The sequence below is a fragment of the Podarcis erhardii genome (genome assembly GCF_964252035.2).
Source record: "Podarcis erhardii genome assembly, chromosome: 3".
In the NCBI taxonomy this organism is placed as follows: domain Eukaryota; kingdom Metazoa; phylum Chordata; class Lepidosauria; order Squamata; family Lacertidae; genus Podarcis; species Podarcis erhardii.
The window spans coordinates 37408502-37427098 of record NC_138507.1 but is presented as its reverse complement, the minus strand read 5'-3'; the positions used below and the strand labels follow the sequence as shown (position 1 = coordinate 37427098).

Sequence of the window (18597 nt, the reverse complement as noted above, 5' to 3'; positions counted from 1 at the left end):
TCCCCACCACCACCACACTGCCCCACACATTTTCCCCATGAAATGTAGTTCCCCAAGTCTTCACTTTGGCAAATACACCGACGTGAAGGAGTTTCACATTATAGCTTGGTTTGTTTCTCGGTTACATCTTAAAACATGACCCTCATGAAAACAATCTGTGAGTGACCCTCATGAAAACAATCTTAGCAGAGACATTCAAGTCGACCATTTACAACAATTTGCATATTTAGATGATGAGCAAACCACTTGTGGTTAAAAACAAAATCTCTGGAAGTCCCCCTGTAAGGCTCTCCTCGATCCTTTCCTCCTGCTTCTTCTCATTCTGAGCCCATCACACTTTTCAACCTTCAGTCAAGGATTTGCTCTTATCAGCCTCTATAGCCTTTATTCTTCTCACAGGGTTTGCGTTTCCACATTTCTTCAGCTTTGCTTTCATGTTCTTCACTCCAGTCTGACTTGCTCTGACTCCAGAGCAGACCAACTAACAAAAGATAATAATTAAGAACTACCTACAGTATATTCATATATGGTTCATTATTTACTATCCCGCCCCCGTTTTTATTTTTACAGCATGTGTTCTAATTATTCTTCCTGTAAATCTAAATTGGCAATATTGGGTGTGTGTCAAGGATACATACTGAGGAGGTCTGATTCACTGGCATCTGGATGAGGCTGAACAAATACAAATAAATCGCAGATTTCCCCCACCCAGTTAATCAATGCACACTGTCTTTTACAATCTGACAAGGAATGTATGCTAGATATGTTGCAAATCTAATTATGAAAATGTGAATACAATTAGATTTGCAATAAGAAAGATTCATTGTAACGTTCAAGTTTTAGATTTCCCCCTTATACGTTAATTTTTCAAATTTTACAGATTGGAGCCACAGGACTACAGACTCTATAGCTCAAATAACTGATTTGTGAGATGATGCTCTCATTACTAGGTTTGGTCTGAGTACTGCAAGTTTAGGAAAGGTGTGAATCAGTATCCTAATGTTAAAAGTTATTACGATTATTATGCATTGATTAGAAGTTTTTAATATACAAAAACGCACACCTACTACGTGTTAATATATTGGTCTAGTCTGGAAAACAGTAGTATGGATTTAAAAGTTAATCATTAGGAAGCTAAATGTATATAGGTCCACCCAACTCTGAAGATATATATTTTTAAATACAATACATAGAAAGGCATTTGTTTTGGAAGCCCTACCTGGAGGTCCAGGTTCTCCGGGTGGCCCAGGTAGCCCATCTTTTCCTGGAAGACCTGGTTTCCCATGAGTTTGGGAAGCAAGCATGGCAGCGGGCAATTTGAGCTGAGATACAAACTGAGCCATCCTCTCTTCAGTTATATATATAAAAAACCAAACAAAAAGCATGAATTACATTAGATGCCTGAGCACACTTAAAACAAGGGATCGCCATTCCATTCTACCAAATATTTTAAAAGTGGCTGAGCTTCAAATTATTACACATCCATCAACTTCAAAAGCAATACGGTATTCCAGTTTCCTGAACAACCAAACTGTTGGTGCTGTTCATACAGTTATGTACAATATATGCAGTGGGGTAAACAGCAGCTTCAGGAAATGAACCAGGAAAATGGTTAGGGAGTAGAGAACCAGGTTAGGGAGTAGAGAACCAGGAAAATGGTTAGGGAGTAGAGTTTAAGCTCCCTACTTCCCCCAATACCAAAGGTTTGATCCAAGTTCGACACCTATGCAGATGTGTTTGTCATTTAAAAAAGGGGGGGCAAGAGATCCCATCACAGAACTTCCACCATCTCCTGTTCTTGTGTCCTGACGCTGATTGAACCCTCTCCTTCCCCAACCCTGACTCAGCACAGGCATACAGATATGCACACCAGGCCATTTATGTTCCTTATCCATCTGATCCTAAAGAGGTCAGTGAATGAACTCAATGTGAGTAAACAGTCAGACAAGAGAAGTAGTCTTTTTTTTTGGCACCACCTGTTTCAGGAATAAGTGCACAACATATTCTAGTTTCTGGATAGGACAGTGCTGCCCACAAAAGACTGGACTTGCAGTTTAGGATTGCTTCTGGATTTAGTCATTATACCAGGGTGCTCAAATGGCAGCACTTGGCCAAGGACGTATTTTTCCAGCTTGGGGCTAAGGCTCCTGCTGTAGCGCTACCATTTCTTAGAGGAGGCAACAGTCCTTCATAGCACAATGCTCATGGTAATAGCCAGTCTAGGCTACTACAGTCATGTGTGCTCTATATAGGGATAACTTGGAAGGTGGTTCACAAAATTCAAATGATCCAAATTATTAATCAGGGATGATGACACAGAGAACAAGTTGCACGGGTTATTACATTGTTTCCACCAGTGCTTTTCTTCGGGGTGGGGGGGAGGTGCCTGTACTGCATACCCCTGGGTACTGCCAGAAAAAAAGCACTGGTTTCTGCACTCTATTTAAGATTCTGGTGCTAACATTTAAAGCACTAGATTAGAATTAGCCAACATGGTGCCCTCTTATGTTGGGCCATACCTGACCACTGGCCCTGTTGGTTGCGTTTTGGAGGCCACCATGTTGACTACCCCTGGATAAACTATATGGGGCTGTGCTATCTGTCTTTGCAGGGACAAATTAGCCATGAAGACGAAGATCCATGATTAGGATCACGTTACGTTTAAAGACATTAACAACAGCCACAGAGTTGGGGCAGAAATTCAACTGGGTACAGTGGTGTTTGGGGAAGACAGATTGTAATCTGCCCTTCTGTATTGTCTTCTTCACTGCTGCTGTTTGCCCCTGGAGGTAAAATACAATCATAGGGGTCTGGTCTACTAAGTGCCTTATGATGCTCTTTCATGCCCTTTGTTGTCTGACATTCATAGGAAGCTGCCTTCTACAGAGTCAGGCCAATGGTTCCTCTAGCTCAGTTATGTCCAGATTGACCAGCAACAGCTCTCTGGGGTTCCATTCAGGCAGGGATTTTCCCACAGCCCCACCTAGAGAGGCCATGGATTAAACTAGGGAGTTTCTGCATGCAAAGCAGATGCACCACCACCAAAGGCACGGCCTTTCCTCATTGAACTGCTAATTGAAACATTTACTCATTTAGGTGGAAATAATAACAATTATTTTGTAGCAATCTAAAGGCCATTAGTGTACACAGTGTGCGAATTAATCAGAATCTGTGCACTTAAACTACTTGTATAAGTGCAACTGAATTCTCTCCCCCCTTCAAATGCTATGTACAATGGGTGCATAAATCACAGATGAAAGCAAATATTACCACTGTAGTCATTTTCTTCACATCATGCTTTCTGATACGTCATTTCCTCACCTTCAAAAACTCTAAGGACCTCTTGTCTGATATATTTTTTCATTTCTTCAAACGAAACTGAGTCAGCCTGGCAAAGACATGGAAAGAAAAGTAAGGATAGGTGTTGTCCAATCAAAATAAGGCAAACAGAATTTTGAATTTTGTTTTTCAGTGTCCATTAAGAGCTTTGGAACAGTACAGGCAGTGGGAGGTTCTGTTCCTCGCTCCATTTTGCATGGGGGTCCCATTCCTGGCCCCTGTGAGCAGCAGCGGAGCACGCATAAGAGAGCCCTGCTCCCTTCCACCCCTCTTCTTCCCTCTTCCAGGTCCAAAAGGACCTGCGCATCAGTGATTGTGTGTCAATTGGATGTGCCTAAAATGGTCGTCGCCTATACAAACATTTGTAAAGATTATAGTTTAACGGAGAATATTGCAACAACTATAAAATGAGCTGAATTTACTTGGGCTTAGAAACATGTGATTCTCTTCAAGAGCCAATTACCTTACCGGTAAGCCTGGGACACCTGGTGAACCTGGAGGGCCCTTATGCCCTGGCGATCCGGGATTCCCTTTGTTCCCTGAGGGGCCCATGGGCCCTACAGACCCTTTCTCTCCTGGAAGGCCTGGCTTTCCTCTTTCGCCCTGCAGGCCCCTGTCTCCGGGTATGCCTTGATCCCCCTGTGCAAAACAGAGACAACGCTTTGTCACCTTTGTCTATGTGACCCTTTCTTGTCTTGACTGCCGAGTTAAGAGCGCTGAAAACTATCACATTCAACTGCAACATGATATGCAAAGAAAACCCTCAAAGATCCTTACAGCAGGCTGCGATACTTTACATGAAAAAGCAAATGCCAATACTATTTCCACTCTTGCTGTAACATTTGAGCTCTGTAAAAATAAAAACGAAAGCATGTAGGAAGTTAAAGTAGATAATTCAGAGATGATCATAGGCAAGTGTTGGTTTTCAAAACCAGAACGGTCTTTTGAGGAAGACAGGAAAAAAAGGAATGGCTTCCGCAGTGCCACGCCTAATCAAAAACCTCCCTGCAGTGATGCCCAATAAGCTAATGGGAAATCTAATAGTGAGCAAAATATGATAATAGCATGAGAAAGACTTGAAATGATGTGCATATAAGTATACACATGTTTCAAGAATCTTACTGTGGCACGCAGTACAGGACATAAATCTTGAAATGTTAGAGAGTTACTTATGGGTGGCCTTTTTCGTTCCATAAAAACTGTCCAGGGAACAATGGGTTGCGGCCAATGCTGTATGTCTGATCACCCACCCAAAATGAAAAAGGGAAATAACAGTGAAAAGGAAACAGAAGAGCAAATGAATTTTTTTAATGAGAAACTGGGATGAAGGGAGACCATGAAAATACAGGGATGGGGAAACCTGTGGCCCACCAGATATTGGTATGCTGCAGCTGATCTCATCCCTGACCACTGGCCATGCTGAGTGGGGTGGATGGTTGGTAGTTGGAGCCCATATCATCTGGAGAGCTATAGGTCTCCCAACTCTGATGTAAAGAATATACATGGAACAAACTACAGTGGTACCTCGGGTTACATACGCTTCAGGTTACATACACTTCAGGTTACAGACTCCACTAACCCAGAAATAGTACCTCGGGTTAAGAACTTTGCTTCAGGATGAGAACAGAAATCGTGCTCTGGCGGCGCGGCAGCAGCAGGAGGCCCCATTAGCTAAAGTGTTGCTTCAGATTAAGAACAGTTTCAGGTTAAGAACAGACTTCTGGAACGAATTAAGTACTTAACCTGAGGTACCAGTGTAATAAGGAAACATGCGGTATGGACATTCCCATAATGTACAGGGGTTCAGGTTTGAAAAAATAACAATCTTATTCAGGGGTTATGTACAGCCTTGGTGATAAAGGATTAGGTTATTTAGTTCTCATGGGGGCAAATGATTAACAAAGATTTAATTCCTTGAGGAACAAAAATAAATCAAATACTGGAAGTCTAATCAGTAATGGTTTTCATATCTGTATCTGCTTGTTCATTTTCTTTGGTTGTAAAAAACTGCATCCTAAAAATGAACTGCTAGTCTGCTATAAGGGTTAATCTAAAGCTTTGTGAATACAGTGGTACCTCGGGTTAAGTACTTAATTCGTTCCAGAGGTCTGTTCTTAACCTGAAACTGTTCTTAACCTGAAGCACCACTTTATCTAATGGGGCCTCCTGCTGCTGCCACGTCGCCGGAGCCCAATTTCTGTTCTTATCCTGAAGCAAAATTCTTAACCTGAAGCACTATTTCTGGATTAGCAGAGTGTGTAACCTGAAGCATATGTAACCTGAAGCGTATGTAACCCGAGGTACCACTGTATACTTTTGGACATTTACTGTGCAATCATATGCATGCCTATTCTGAAGTACGGTAAGTCCCACTGAGTGCAGAATTGCAGCCGTAATGAAGGATTCCTATGAAGGCCACAAATGTTTCTTTCCTCTCCATAGTCTTCAACTGTGCATCGAAAGCACAAACTGTACAGCAAATATACATTAGAAGAACATAAAGTGGGGTGGGGAAAATAAGCAAGACAACTTGCCCCCTGAAAAGTGGTACTGAATTATGATTTCATAAAATGTTTGACTCATTTAAATTATGGTACATATTTTGCAACTAACTATGGACGTGGTGAGAAAAGGGCAGAGAGAAAATTAAGTATCACAGGCAAAGGTTGAAAACCTTTATGCCAATCAATTTGACCTCTAAATCAGTTTGATTTCCACTGGCTTAATCTTTGCTACTAACTATAATTGAGACTTCAGGTTCAAGGACTCCTATGACTTGTGATACAATTTTGGACTAATTGAATCTACAAGGTATTCATATTTAGAGTTTAAATAGTTATGACAGAATATTGAGTGGGAGCAAAACTAAAACCTTTGTAATCTAACCCTTCAAATTAATCAACAGTCCAAAATACTTACAAATTATTAACATTCAAAGAACCCACAGTATGATTCTAGATACTGCTAACGATTTGAGAGTAGAGGCTGTTAATATTTGAAATGCTGCACCACCCTGTTCTTGACAAAATTGATGATAATCAAATAACCAAACCTCTATGTAAAAATATAACTTACTCGTTCTCCTTTGGGACCTCTGTCACCAGGCTTACCCAATAAACCCTGGAAAAGGGAAGACAGTCTTAAGAATGCAAGCCTCTAGCTATGAGAGATACTGATATTCCACTGTGGCCCAAAGCAGAAGAATTACAATTTGCATAGAACCCAGATTGAACAAACCATGGCTTTCCTACCTGAGGGCCAGGTAATCCATCCTTTCCATTGATGCCCTAGGAAAAATAATGATGATCTTTCTATTACAAAATACATTTGGTCTCTTATAAGCTATACATATCTTGTATATGACTGGCATGTGAGTGAGAAGGGAGAGATAATGAGGGGGGAATGTGGTTGATTAAAACAACGGCAGAAGTTTGAATAAAGCAGGGATGAAGCAAAATGGCAGTTAAACAACGTCTTAGGTTAAACTATGGCATATTGAGGGCTCCACATTCTTTGTCTCTCACACATAAAGCAGTTGAGGAATAGAAGAGGGAGAAAAAGTTTGAGTACAGTGAGAAGGGAGAAACACTGAAAAGAAAAAAGTGGCTGTTTTAAACAATGAAAGAAGTTTGAATAACACGGGGATGGAGACACACTGAAAGGAAAATGGTGGTTTTGGAATACAACTCCCATCATACCTAGCTAGCAGGACCAATGGTCAGGAATGATGGGAACTGTAGTTCAAAAACAGCTGGGGACCCAAGTTTGGGAAATTCTGTACTAGCATGTAGTATGCTGAATTACTTACTGGTATTCCAGCTGGCCCTTCTGGTCCAGGAAAGCCAATATCTCCAACAGGGCCCCTTTCACCCTAAAGGTAACAAAAGAATAACACATTTCTGACAACTGAAGAAAACAAGCATGCCAGTGTACTGCAAGGAAGCACTCAAAGATACATGCACTTACTGGTTCACCAGGGATCCCTGGTGGTCCTGGAGCACCATGCTTTCCCTGTGGAAATTAAGAAAAAAAAGATTATTAAGAATATGAAAAGGAACATTGGCTATTCACTGCGAATGCTCTTACCAGCTGAGGTGAATAAGATACCCAATATGCCAAGTTATATCTACCAACAACCATGGGAAACACGTGATAGATGTTTGGGCCAACCCTGTGAGTTCTGACAAAGCTCGAGACAGATGGCAAATACAGCCTCCCATCCTGAAAGCATCTACTTGGGTCAAAGGAGAAAAATGAAGAATTCAGATCAGTGGTACTTAAGGAAAGGACTACATACTGACTGCAGGTGCTGGTGACATTTCACATCATAATGAAGCATTATGATGTCACTGGTCCTCTCAGGGACTTGAATGTCATTTTATGTTTGAGGAAGAGGGGGGGAAATGAGACACAAGAAAAAGTGTTGTGCTAATCCAAGAAGGAATAAAGAGAGAATAAGAACAAAAGAACATTGAAGAAGAAAAGCAGAAAAGAAAGTGCTGTCCTGTGTGGGCAGGGAAAGGAGGAACCACCTAGGGCCCCAAGACTTGTGCTTGATATATCCAGCATATTGGATGTCTCATCACTCCGGCTGAGAACAGCTGCTACACTGTAAGATTGTTCCTATTTCCTACTTTATACAGTGGTACCTCGGGTTACATACGCTTCAAGTTACATACACTTCAGGTTACAGACTCCGCTAACCCAGAAATAGTACCTCGGGTTAAGAACTTTGCTTCAGGATGAGAACAGAAATCGTGCTCTGGCGGCGCGGTGGCAGCAGGAGGCCCCATTAGCTAAAGTGCTGCTTCAGGTTAAGAACAGTTTCAGGTTAAGAACGGACCTCCGGAACGAATTATGTTCTTAACTTGAGGTACCACTGTACTATCAAGAAAGAACTCCATGAAAGGTTAGTAATTCAGAGAGAAAACTAAGTAAGACCCTTTCTCCTTGACAGCTGTCAATGTATGGGGAGTTTACTCCAAAGGTGTTCAACAGCCTGAGAGGCCACAGAAGCAACAAGACGCAGATGTTGAAAGCAACCAGGTGATGATTTGAGCAGAGGAATTCTACAATAGAGAGATTTCCAAAACAATGCAGTTGTTAGAGAAAGCAGAGAGAGAGAGAGGACATGCCAATTGGAGAAGTAAGTCTGGTCTCATGCCAAAGGCAGAAGACACTGGAGTTAGTGAGGTGATCTGCATGGCGGAAGTCAACAAGGAACAAGACAGGGAAGTTGTCAAGTGCAAATGGGTAGCACCTATATTTGTATTAATGGGACTTGATTATTAAAAAGCATAATAAGGTTGATGTGAGCATCCTTGTCAGAATGCTTAATAATATTTCTACTATAGAGCAAGACATTGGACATATCCACTGGGAAACCCATAAGGAATGAACATTTGTGGTTAACCTAAGGGTCTGCTTCACTACTGATCTTTAATGTCTGAGGCAGTGTATAAATGTAATCTTAGCCAGAATAGATAAATTACCTTATTTTTTCAGGATATTTAACTATTTTAGAGAGGTTGCCAAAATTAAACTATTTAGTATCTTTTGTTCTTCACTAGACAGTAAACTGAATGGGTTCACAAAAGCACTTAATGAAAATTGTATAAACTACTGGCTGCCTTTTAAAAAAAATCATGATACACTTTCATAATTAAAAAGCAATTCCTGAACTGCATGGGAGCTCTTCCAAGAGTAATAAGTTAATCTGCATAAAATTACTTCATTATCCTAAAGCTTCAATGGCTCTTTTTTCAACAGAGACTGCAGGATTTTTTTTGTTTCTTTGTTTAAATAACAAATCATGCATTTCTTTCCCATTGGAACATGAATACGCAAATCAAAACGTCAGTGAATTTACTTTTATCTACACTAAAGCTTTTTGAGGGTTTCTAAAAGAATTTCTAGAGGAGGGGTGGGGCACCTCAAGCCTGGGGGCCAAATGCAGCACGACTATTCAGTTCTTGGGACTCTCCCCCAGGCCACACACCTTACTCAAGTGCTTTTGCCTGACTCGGCACTCTCTGCAAGATATTTTGCCTGTCTGGAATGTGTCCTTGACTGGATTCAGGATATAGAGATGGTGTCAGTGTAGAAACCTCTGGTTTTTATATGTCTAGAATGCAGCCTATAAACATAAGTAATATATTGCTCCACCAACTTTAGCCCATGACCCCGGCTACCACTGGCAAGTGGCCCCTGAATATTTGCCCCTAAGGGAATGCAGCCCTTGGTTCCCTACCCCAGTTCTAGAGACTTAGGTTGCAACTATACATTGTAGCCACTGTGCGGCCACTGCTAAAAACCACAGCTCTGCGTCTTATGCTTCTCGCTTCTCCAAAACATCTCCTATGGTAATTGTACAGTGGTACCTCGGGTTAAGTACTTAATTCGTTCTGGAGGTCCGTACTTAACCTGAAACTGTTCTTAACCTGAAGCACCACTTTAGCTAATGGGGCCTCCTGCTGCTGCCGCGCAGCCGGAGAACGATTTCTGTTTTCATCCTGAAGCAAAGTTCTTAACCTGAAGCACTATTTTTGGGTTAGCAGAGTCTGTAACCTGAAGCGTATGTAACCTGAAGCGTATGTAACCCGAGGTACCACTGTATCAGTTATTTGACCCTCCACTTCGCTGGCAGCTGCTTGCAGTGTCAGAGAAACTTGCAACACTATGACCTCGCATCTGCACATTTTCGCCTTACGAAATGTCGGGGAGGATGCCATTTTACAAAATCTAAAAACAAACAAGCCACCGCTACCACACCAACTCTCAGGTTACATTACCTTTCAAAACTGGACAGGGCCTGGCTTCTAAGAAAGAATTAGCCCATACCCTAAAATGGATTTCTCTCAAATTCTAATATTTTCAGAAGCAGCTTATATCGTGTTTTTTTCAATCGCTGGTTTATGAAGGTCACCCCTGGGACAAATATAATTAAGCACAAAACTGGGTGTGTTACCACTCAGCTGCCAGTGATCTGCTCCCCTACACTGGTATGACTTGTGACATAGAGAAGGGCTGAGGTTTAATTGATGTGAGAATGAAAAGTGGTGATGGGTGCAGGTGATGGAAGCAGGGACTTGAGGAACAATGGCAGAGAGGAGTAACAAAGAAAGAAGGGCTCTTAGGAAGGAAATGGATCAAGGGAAAGAAGGATAAAGGTCACAGAATGTTAATATCCTAAAGTGCTTAATTATATGCTATACACAGATACATGTAATGAAAGGCTGATGGTTGCTTTGGAGCTTTGAGAGTGGGATTTGAAGTGGAAGTGTTGGGTGATCACAATGCTTAACCCTTTCTCCATTTACTGTATCTTTTCATCAAATTTTCCAGCACACCACTCTCGCCCCACCAGGATTCCAAACACACATGGAGCTTTACAGTGAGGAAGGGGGAGTGACTTGGGGAGCGAATGTTAGTGGAAAAGCAGTTGCACTCTATTTGTTGAGGTGAAATGCCATAAAGTGGCCTTAAGAATTTGGCTTGTTTGCAAATCATTAATCATAATTTCTGATTCACATGTAACTGGGAGGCATGGTCAATTGTGGCCTTGTTTCACCACTTGTGCAAAAAGCAAAGCAAAGTGTAAGCACAGGGACTGTGTGTGCGTGCACACAGTTTGTGCATATCCTGGCTTATTAAACATGCGAATGCAGTCATTATTTCCCCAACAATGGAGGCCTCTGTTTGCGCCAATTTATACATGCCACTTTCTAGCAAACTTTACCACCTATTCCATGTACAATTAACATTATTTCTCTCAATATTAAGACAGCATCTTTAGGACTATACTTACAGGTACTCCTGGAACTCCTGGAGGACCTGCTGGTCCGCGATCGCCCTAAGAAATTAAAAATTAAAATAAAATAATGATCTGATTTCAAGGCCATATACTTGATCAGGTGCATGAGAGACTATGGGAAGCAAGAAGGCATAATGAGTTTCAAGAGTACTAGGCCAAATAATCCCAGTAAATACTCACCCAGTTTGCATGTAACACAAAGCCAAACCACAGCTTAGCATGAACACGTGAACATGTGGATTCCCAGAGAGGAGACTGTGGTCACTGTACTCTCATCTCACTTTGGCCATCCTGCTGCCAATCAATCTATGCAGGCTTAAGCCATGGTTTGGCTTCATTTGTCATCCAAAAACAGACTTGTAGTTAACTTTCTCCAGAGTCCAGATAAACCATAAACTGATTGGCTTAGAATTACATATGAACTGAGACAGATTGTAGCCTCTGATTCCCCCCCCCCATGGAAATACACACGCAAACCATAATCTAAAGCTCAAGGATGTTATGCTTTTTGTGTCTGGAGACTATTAAATTTGATTTAATTAAAACAAAAGCTCAAGGACACCTAGCTCTGTGACCTTTACTTACCCTTTCTTCTCAACAGCGATCAGTGTCAATCACAAATGCATGAAAACACGTAGTGAAAAGAAACAAGTCAGGTTTAATTATTGAAATCCTACCTTTTCTCCAGGAAGTCCCTCTAATCCTGGCAGTCCCATTGGACCCGGTTCTCCCTTGTAAAGAAGAAGATTATTGCTGAAAAGTTCTACATCCTCAGTAAATAAAGTTAAGCATCCAATTTCAGAGTATTTCACAAGCTGCTAACCACGCTGTTTACTTGGAGGTGGCAATTTTTACCCTATTGAGTGTTCTAATGACTTGAGAATAAAAATTGCTCCCAAATTCGGATTGTGCTTATTTTCTGAATAAACATTTCAGTTTTGATTAAAAGTCCTAGTCAGGGATGGATGAATCATTTGATGAGTGTGCTTCATCAAGGTCAGCTCTTAAACCCGATTTCGATCCAATGACAGAAAGCTACTTCTCACAGAGGCTGCAAATCAGTGTCTGGCCAGTACTACTACAGGTAGAGGCTCCAAGGAGTAAATGCTTTTCCATACAAATAATTCCCTATCAAGGAAAAGGGCTCTAGCCTTCTTCTTCTTTTGTATGGAATATTCATTTATGAAAGCCCTCCCCTGCATCCTGAAAAATGCTTGTTTACCACCTCAGTGAGTGCTAAGCCTCTGAGGGTATGTGCTGCCAGCTGGGAAAATGGATAACACACTTATTTTAAGAACCCTGTGAGCATATCCCTCAGTAAAAAGTAAGGTTGTCGAAGGCAGGCAGCAACCTTTTGGGAGGTTCGCATACTTGCCAAGCTCGAAAGTACAGGTGTTGAAAAGGAAAGAAATTCCTAGCTCCCAAACAAAGGGAAACTTGAATGAGAACCTTAGCTGAATCCTGCAGCTGGAGTAACTAGGGAAGTAACCTGCTGACCTTTCACTGGGAGTGGAAAACTCTGTTTTAGGTAAGTACCCCTCTCTGTGCATCAGACATCCTTCCTATTTCTTATTTCTACCAAATAAGCAGTGCTACAGTCTTAAATCACCAATGTTACTAGATAGAAGTTTTGGGGTGTATACTTAACGTTGCTATGGTTCCAAGTTACAGATGTAAAATCTAACCTGAGTTGCAACAAGGTTAAGTACCATTAGGTTAAAAAAAGCGAAACAAAACAAAACAAAAAACACCACATTAAAGAGGATCATGTATCCACCAGCCCCAGGTCTATTCAATTTCCTCACATAATACCTCTCAACAAGTGGTAATTAAAAATAGTAAGTATTGTTTCATTCTGTAAACAAATTTAAGTCTCGCTGTACCAAAAGGAAATAGGTAGCAGAGTTCTAATAAATACTAATATTTTTTTCCCTTCTGAATTAGAAAATGAATTTGAAATTAGGCGGGGGGGGGATTAGTGAACACCCATCCTATCAGATATTTAAGATACATTTAAACCAGTTACATACCACTGCTCCGGTGTCACCTTTTGGGCCCTGAAAGACAAAGAAATAAATATTATTTATTTATTGTATTACGTTTGTATCTTTCCTTTCTTCCATGCTGGGACTCAAGGTCCACAGGCAGTCTCCACCTTAGGCATTGACCAGATGGAAACCTGAGAATACCTGGAAGGGTATTTCAGTTGACCTTGCTGCTCCAAAATACAAAGGGAAATCATAAAGGAAACCATGTCTATACTAGTAAAATGAATTATCCCTGTTTCCTTTTACCAGGCTTGTTGTTCAAAAGAAAGAAAGAAGCATTTGTGTGCAACTTCTGAAATGTAGTTTTAGGCTTCGATCTTGTGCACACCTACATGGGAGCAAGTCCTGTTGAATTATGCGGGACTTATTTCTGAGGAGGTACACACAGGTCTGCACTGAGACACTATATTCATATAACAGACTATAATAATGCAATACTTACAGGCGCCCCAGGTGGACCAGCGTATGTGGGAACGTTGGCACCCCCCTACAGTGGGAGAAACACTGCATTTGAATCCATGCAAGGTGACTACAACTGCAGAATACTAGGACCACAGACCATAAAATACCTGTAGTTTATATAGGCTGCTCATGCCATTTCCTTCATTGTACGGTACACCCTGAAAAAGTGAAGAAAAGAAAGGGTAACAAACTCTAATCTCTAACAAAGCACAAACACATACACAAAATTCTAGCTGGTGCATCAACATGAAAACAGAGCCTTTCCTATGGAGGTTCAGGCCACAATAAATCAGTTACGCTGCTTCAAGTCTCAGGAATCAGTGAGGTACAGCATTTTTCTGCAAAAACATGCTTAGGACCCCCAGCTATTGGCAGTATCATATATTTCACTTACAGGTGGTCCGGGAGGTCCAGGTTTTCCAGGAATACCCTCGTTTCCCTGAAGTGCAATAAAAAACCCACCATGAATATCTCTTTTGAATGTATGTACAAGCAAGGTAAGCAACAACCATATTTAATAGTAACCCCCCCCAAAAAAAAGGTACTTTCAAACATAGATGTTAGTTGCCTTGTACTTAAAATTCAAGTTTGCATATAAATCAGAATGCCTGGTGCCTATCTATGCAATGTGAGTCACCACAGCTAAAGGACATAAAATGCCTTCCATTCCTTTCCTTGCAGAATTTCATCAGGGACAGAGTTCACAATAACAACCCTTAGTGAATGCTACAAGGTACTACCTATGACTGCTCCTTAGCAGAACACAGAATTTAGCTGACAGCTTATTATAAAGAGTAATAAGACTGGGGAAGGATGAGAATACCCTGTTGAAGATAATATTTTAATTTTTTTTGTATAAAAAATAACCACCATCAATTCATGCTGACAAAATTGTCTTTGGAGCATATCGAAGAAAAACAGGCGGTCCATTGTTGTTGCTGTTTTCCTGCAGCAAGTAGCACTGATGTTGATTTATCTATAATATAGAACACATTGCTGTGGATGAGCATTCCGTTGTGCAGCTCAGTTTTCTGTTGCCTTGAACTTCAATTCCTTAACACAAAGATGAGAACCGCAGATGGGCTGTGGGAGGTCCCAGAAGTGCTGTTGATGCTGAAATCTTCAGAGAACTCTAAAGTTAAGATTCTTGGTGTTGATTTCCTCCCTAAGTGCATATGCAGCCAAACTCAAATCACTACCTGGCTAAATCTGTGCCTTTAACTAGATGAAATCAGAATATAATATATATTTATGTGCAATGTGACTGATATGTCTTACTGAAACCTTCACTCTTGGCATTTCAAAAAACTTCAATCTAAACAAAATTAAAGACTGTACTGATATTGTTTTCATTAAACAGCCTACAAGAAAAAGGAAGTTTAGTAAGCTAACAACAAAATGGTTTGAGGCATGTAAATATAATATGTAAAGGGATATCGTACCTTTTCACCTTTTGTCCCTGGTGAGCCTGGGTGTCCAGGTCTTCCAACAGCCCCCTGAAAAACATTTATTTACTTTTTATTATATTCATTTATTTCATAAAATGTATAGACTGCTTGATTGTAAAATACCTCAAATCCATTGACAAAAAGATAAAACAACAGAATCAATGAAAATTCACAACATACAAAAGTTTAAATACTAAAACAGGTTTAAATGAGATCAAATTTCTAAACAAGAATGTTTTCAGCAGGTGACAAAAAGAGTCCAACGACTGCTTGATCTCAATAGGCAGGGATCGATAAAATGAGTCTCTCTCTCTCTCTCTCTCTCTCTCTCTCTCTCTCTCTGTCTCTCTCTCTCTCTCTCTCACACACACATATATATATGGGTGTGGGTGTGTTAAAATACTGTTTTAGTCAGATTCTGCAAGTTGTACTTTTTGAAGGTCATTTTAAATGGATTTACTTTTCTTTGTCCAAGATTATACTTCTGATAAATTGCTATATCCTGCTGATGAGCCTCTGGTGGGTGAAGCTTACTATAAATATATATATATAGTGGGTGAAAGCTATGCTTCTGATTACACCCTCTGCTCTGCAGTAAGCTATCTACAACCATTTGATATTGATCCTTTCTGAAACCACTGTTGATGCTCGAATGACAACTCCAATGTTGAAATGTTGTTCATTACAGTTGCTAAATTAAGAACAGGGGGTTGTATCCAGTGCAGCTGAAATGCAACGATGCTCATGCAAAGGGAGTATTTCTCGTCCAACACCAGAGCAGCATCTGAAAGTCCATCCTGTGGATCAAGGCACACCACTCATGAAATCTGCCTCTATTCAATTTCCCCCACCCTGCTGCAGCCTCCCATCCCACATCTCAGGCTCCCCTTCAGGGCTTTTAAGGTTTTTTTGATGCATACTTGAAACTGCACTAGGGAGAAGCTCTGGGAATTCATCTTACTCAAGCATCATTGTGCTGGTTTGAATACAACTCAATGAAGGAAAGGAAAGTGATAACAATTACAACCTGCCTGTATAATGCCTGTATAAACGGGGCCCTTCAGCTATGAATTGTAGCCTGCCAAGTGACTGACAGTCCTATCTTTATTGTCTGAAACAGGAAGCCTATATAGGAGGTTTAGCAAGCCCTTGGTGATCCACATTACCTAAGTAGCATAGTGCATCACAAGCTACTGAGGCCCAATCTGGATAACTGCAACTCTCTTATGTCTTTACCCTCCTCTTCTCACCCATTCAAGAGCAAAAGAGAGAGGCAGAGAGATGGAGAAAGTTCATATTTAGATGGTTGTTGCAGTCAAACATTTCTTACAGATGCAACATAAACTATTCCTGATATAAGAACAATGGATTGAACGAACACAGCTCAGCATATTTGGACAACACAACACGCTGAAGCTTCTAATCTCTATCCCTCATGAACGAAGGACAGAAAAGAAGGAGGAGGAAGAGCAGGAGATATTGCAGGAATCACTCATGCTCACAACAAACCACGGTTTCTTGTCGCATTTGAAACAGGCCCATACATCATTTGACTTATTTCACATATTCAATCCATATATTTACAATAAATATAATGGGGTGGGGAGGATCAATTCATAAAACAGAGATTCTTTACAACATAATGTTAAGTTTTAACATTTGAGTTTTCAGGACAGCATTGTTTTATGAGTTACTGTTGTACAAAACCCATTAGGTCTGCTGAAGACAAAATTGTGGCCTTAATCAGAAAAAGAAGCAGATTGGGGGAGGAATAGCAACAAAAATCAGCCTGAATATCACTTATCAACTATGTCTATGGGACAGAAACTCACATAAGGTTACCTTCCCTCTTAAATGCTAAGGGATTCTGCACAAACAAATGTCTTAATTTAGTGGAGGTCATGCATAAAAATGGTATTTATGCATATCTACTTGTCCCAGACTATGAATGGAAATGCATATTTAAATGCACAGCCAATTTGGAAACAACGCAGTGCGGGCAGAGGATACCAGTGTTCTGATGTGTATCCAGTTTATGTCTGTGTTTCTAATCCAGCAAATGATATGCATGGAAGTCTGCTTTCACATGAAGATCTCCTTATCTTCTTTGGAGTATAAGAGTTTAAATTGGATTAACAAGCTCTCTAAAGCTTTAGCCCAACTCTGGTTTATATAACTAAGAAATACTGGCCCTGGGTTCTTCCACCAAGGACTCTTGCCACACAACAGTCTTGCTACACTGACCGTAGTTACTTTTAGGTGGTATTCGGGTTGCACAATTGAAGTTGTGCAACCAAGCTGTCCACCCCTCACCTCCTGCAACCCCCCAGACTTTTTGAAATGAGGAAAGTGCATTGGAACTCAATAAATAGCCTATGTGGCCTATTCCCCCCACAAGGTTTGTGCAAACAAATCAGGATGGATGCTCAATAAACAGGTCATCTGGAAATGTCCTTTCACTCAATTTAGAACAATCCCTCCCTGTTAAAGCCTGATCAACAGGTGCAGCAATGCTGTGCTCAATTAGTTCATTGATAAGGATGCCGCACAGACTTACTGAAGGTCCAGAAGGCCCTGCTACACCAGGAAGTCCTGGAATACCTTGAAGACCCTGAAATGAATAAAAATAAAAGATGATACACATACATGTTTCTATATTTGTGAAAATATGGAACCACCGACCTTTTTTTCTAAAATATGTACATCCATGCAAATAGCATTCTTGTAGTTAAACAGCATATTCTATTTAATTCACTGGGATTACTTGGAATAGTTAACAGTGCTACCCTGCACATGTCTGCTCAAACCCCATTGCTTTTACTGGGCTGTTCTCCCAGGCAAGTGTGTTTCAGATTACAGTCTAAATCTGTATAGTAGGGAGAGCTTTCTTTTTATGCAAAATACAAGGATCGTGCCACCGCATCACAAGTCTCCTCTCCATTTCTCATTTAATTGTTTTCATTTTGAAGGCTCTGTTTTTAAATGCTTATTTATTCATTAAGTCACACAATAAATACATTTGATTAGTCTTACATTTGCTTAGATTGTTGTTGTTGTTTTTCCTTTTCTGGACATCAACAGCTTCCCCACCCACCAATAATGGATGATAGTTGAAGTATCTCTCTGTTACCTAAGGTATGTAACTAGAGTATTGATTTCTTTTGACATTAGTGCTTTTTTAATAAAGAAGAAAGTAATAAAGTATGGATGTAGGTTTATGTAGTTTTTCAATTTCATTGTTCCGCAAGGGACAATGACAATAAAGATATCGTATCGTATCGTATCGTATCGTATCGTATCGATCTGGGGCACAACATGTAATCACCTAGTATCTATTTCTCTTTGACTCAGTGAACAGGGATCTGTTTTATGTTTTGGAAATTTATTTATTTAAGAATACTTATATCCTATTTTATAGCCGCACAAGAGGCTCTCAAAGTGATTTACTTGACTATCTACTAGTATGGCACATTTATTAGCATGGATT

At 40.5% G+C, this 18597-nt stretch overlaps 1 protein-coding gene across 5 annotated transcripts in view; it reads right to left on the bottom strand.

Moving 5' to 3' along the window:
• COL19A1 (collagen type XIX alpha 1 chain) overlaps window positions 1–18597 on the bottom strand; it is a 183852-nt gene that overhangs the window by 5937 nt on the left and 159318 nt on the right. For all 5 annotated transcript variants that reach the window (XM_081856878.1, XM_081856874.1, XM_081856876.1 and 2 more), the window contains 15 exons: window positions 17668–17721; window positions 15105–15158; window positions 14057–14101; window positions 13770–13820; window positions 13643–13687; window positions 13183–13209; window positions 11830–11883; window positions 11147–11191; window positions 7306–7350; window positions 7148–7210; window positions 6591–6626; window positions 6415–6459; window positions 3808–3978; window positions 3322–3388; window positions 1220–1348 (listed from right to left, as the gene is read on the bottom strand). In XM_081856878.1, coding sequence (XP_081713004.1) covers window positions 1220–1348; window positions 3322–3388; window positions 3808–3978; window positions 6415–6459; window positions 6591–6626; window positions 7148–7210; window positions 7306–7350; window positions 11147–11191; window positions 11830–11883; window positions 13183–13209; window positions 13643–13687; window positions 13770–13820; window positions 14057–14101; window positions 15105–15158; window positions 17668–17721 — 931 coding nt within the window. The remainder of the gene's footprint in view (window positions 1–1219; window positions 1349–3321; window positions 3389–3807; window positions 3979–6414; window positions 6460–6590; window positions 6627–7147; window positions 7211–7305; window positions 7351–11146; window positions 11192–11829; window positions 11884–13182; window positions 13210–13642; window positions 13688–13769; window positions 13821–14056; window positions 14102–15104; window positions 15159–17667; window positions 17722–18597) is intronic.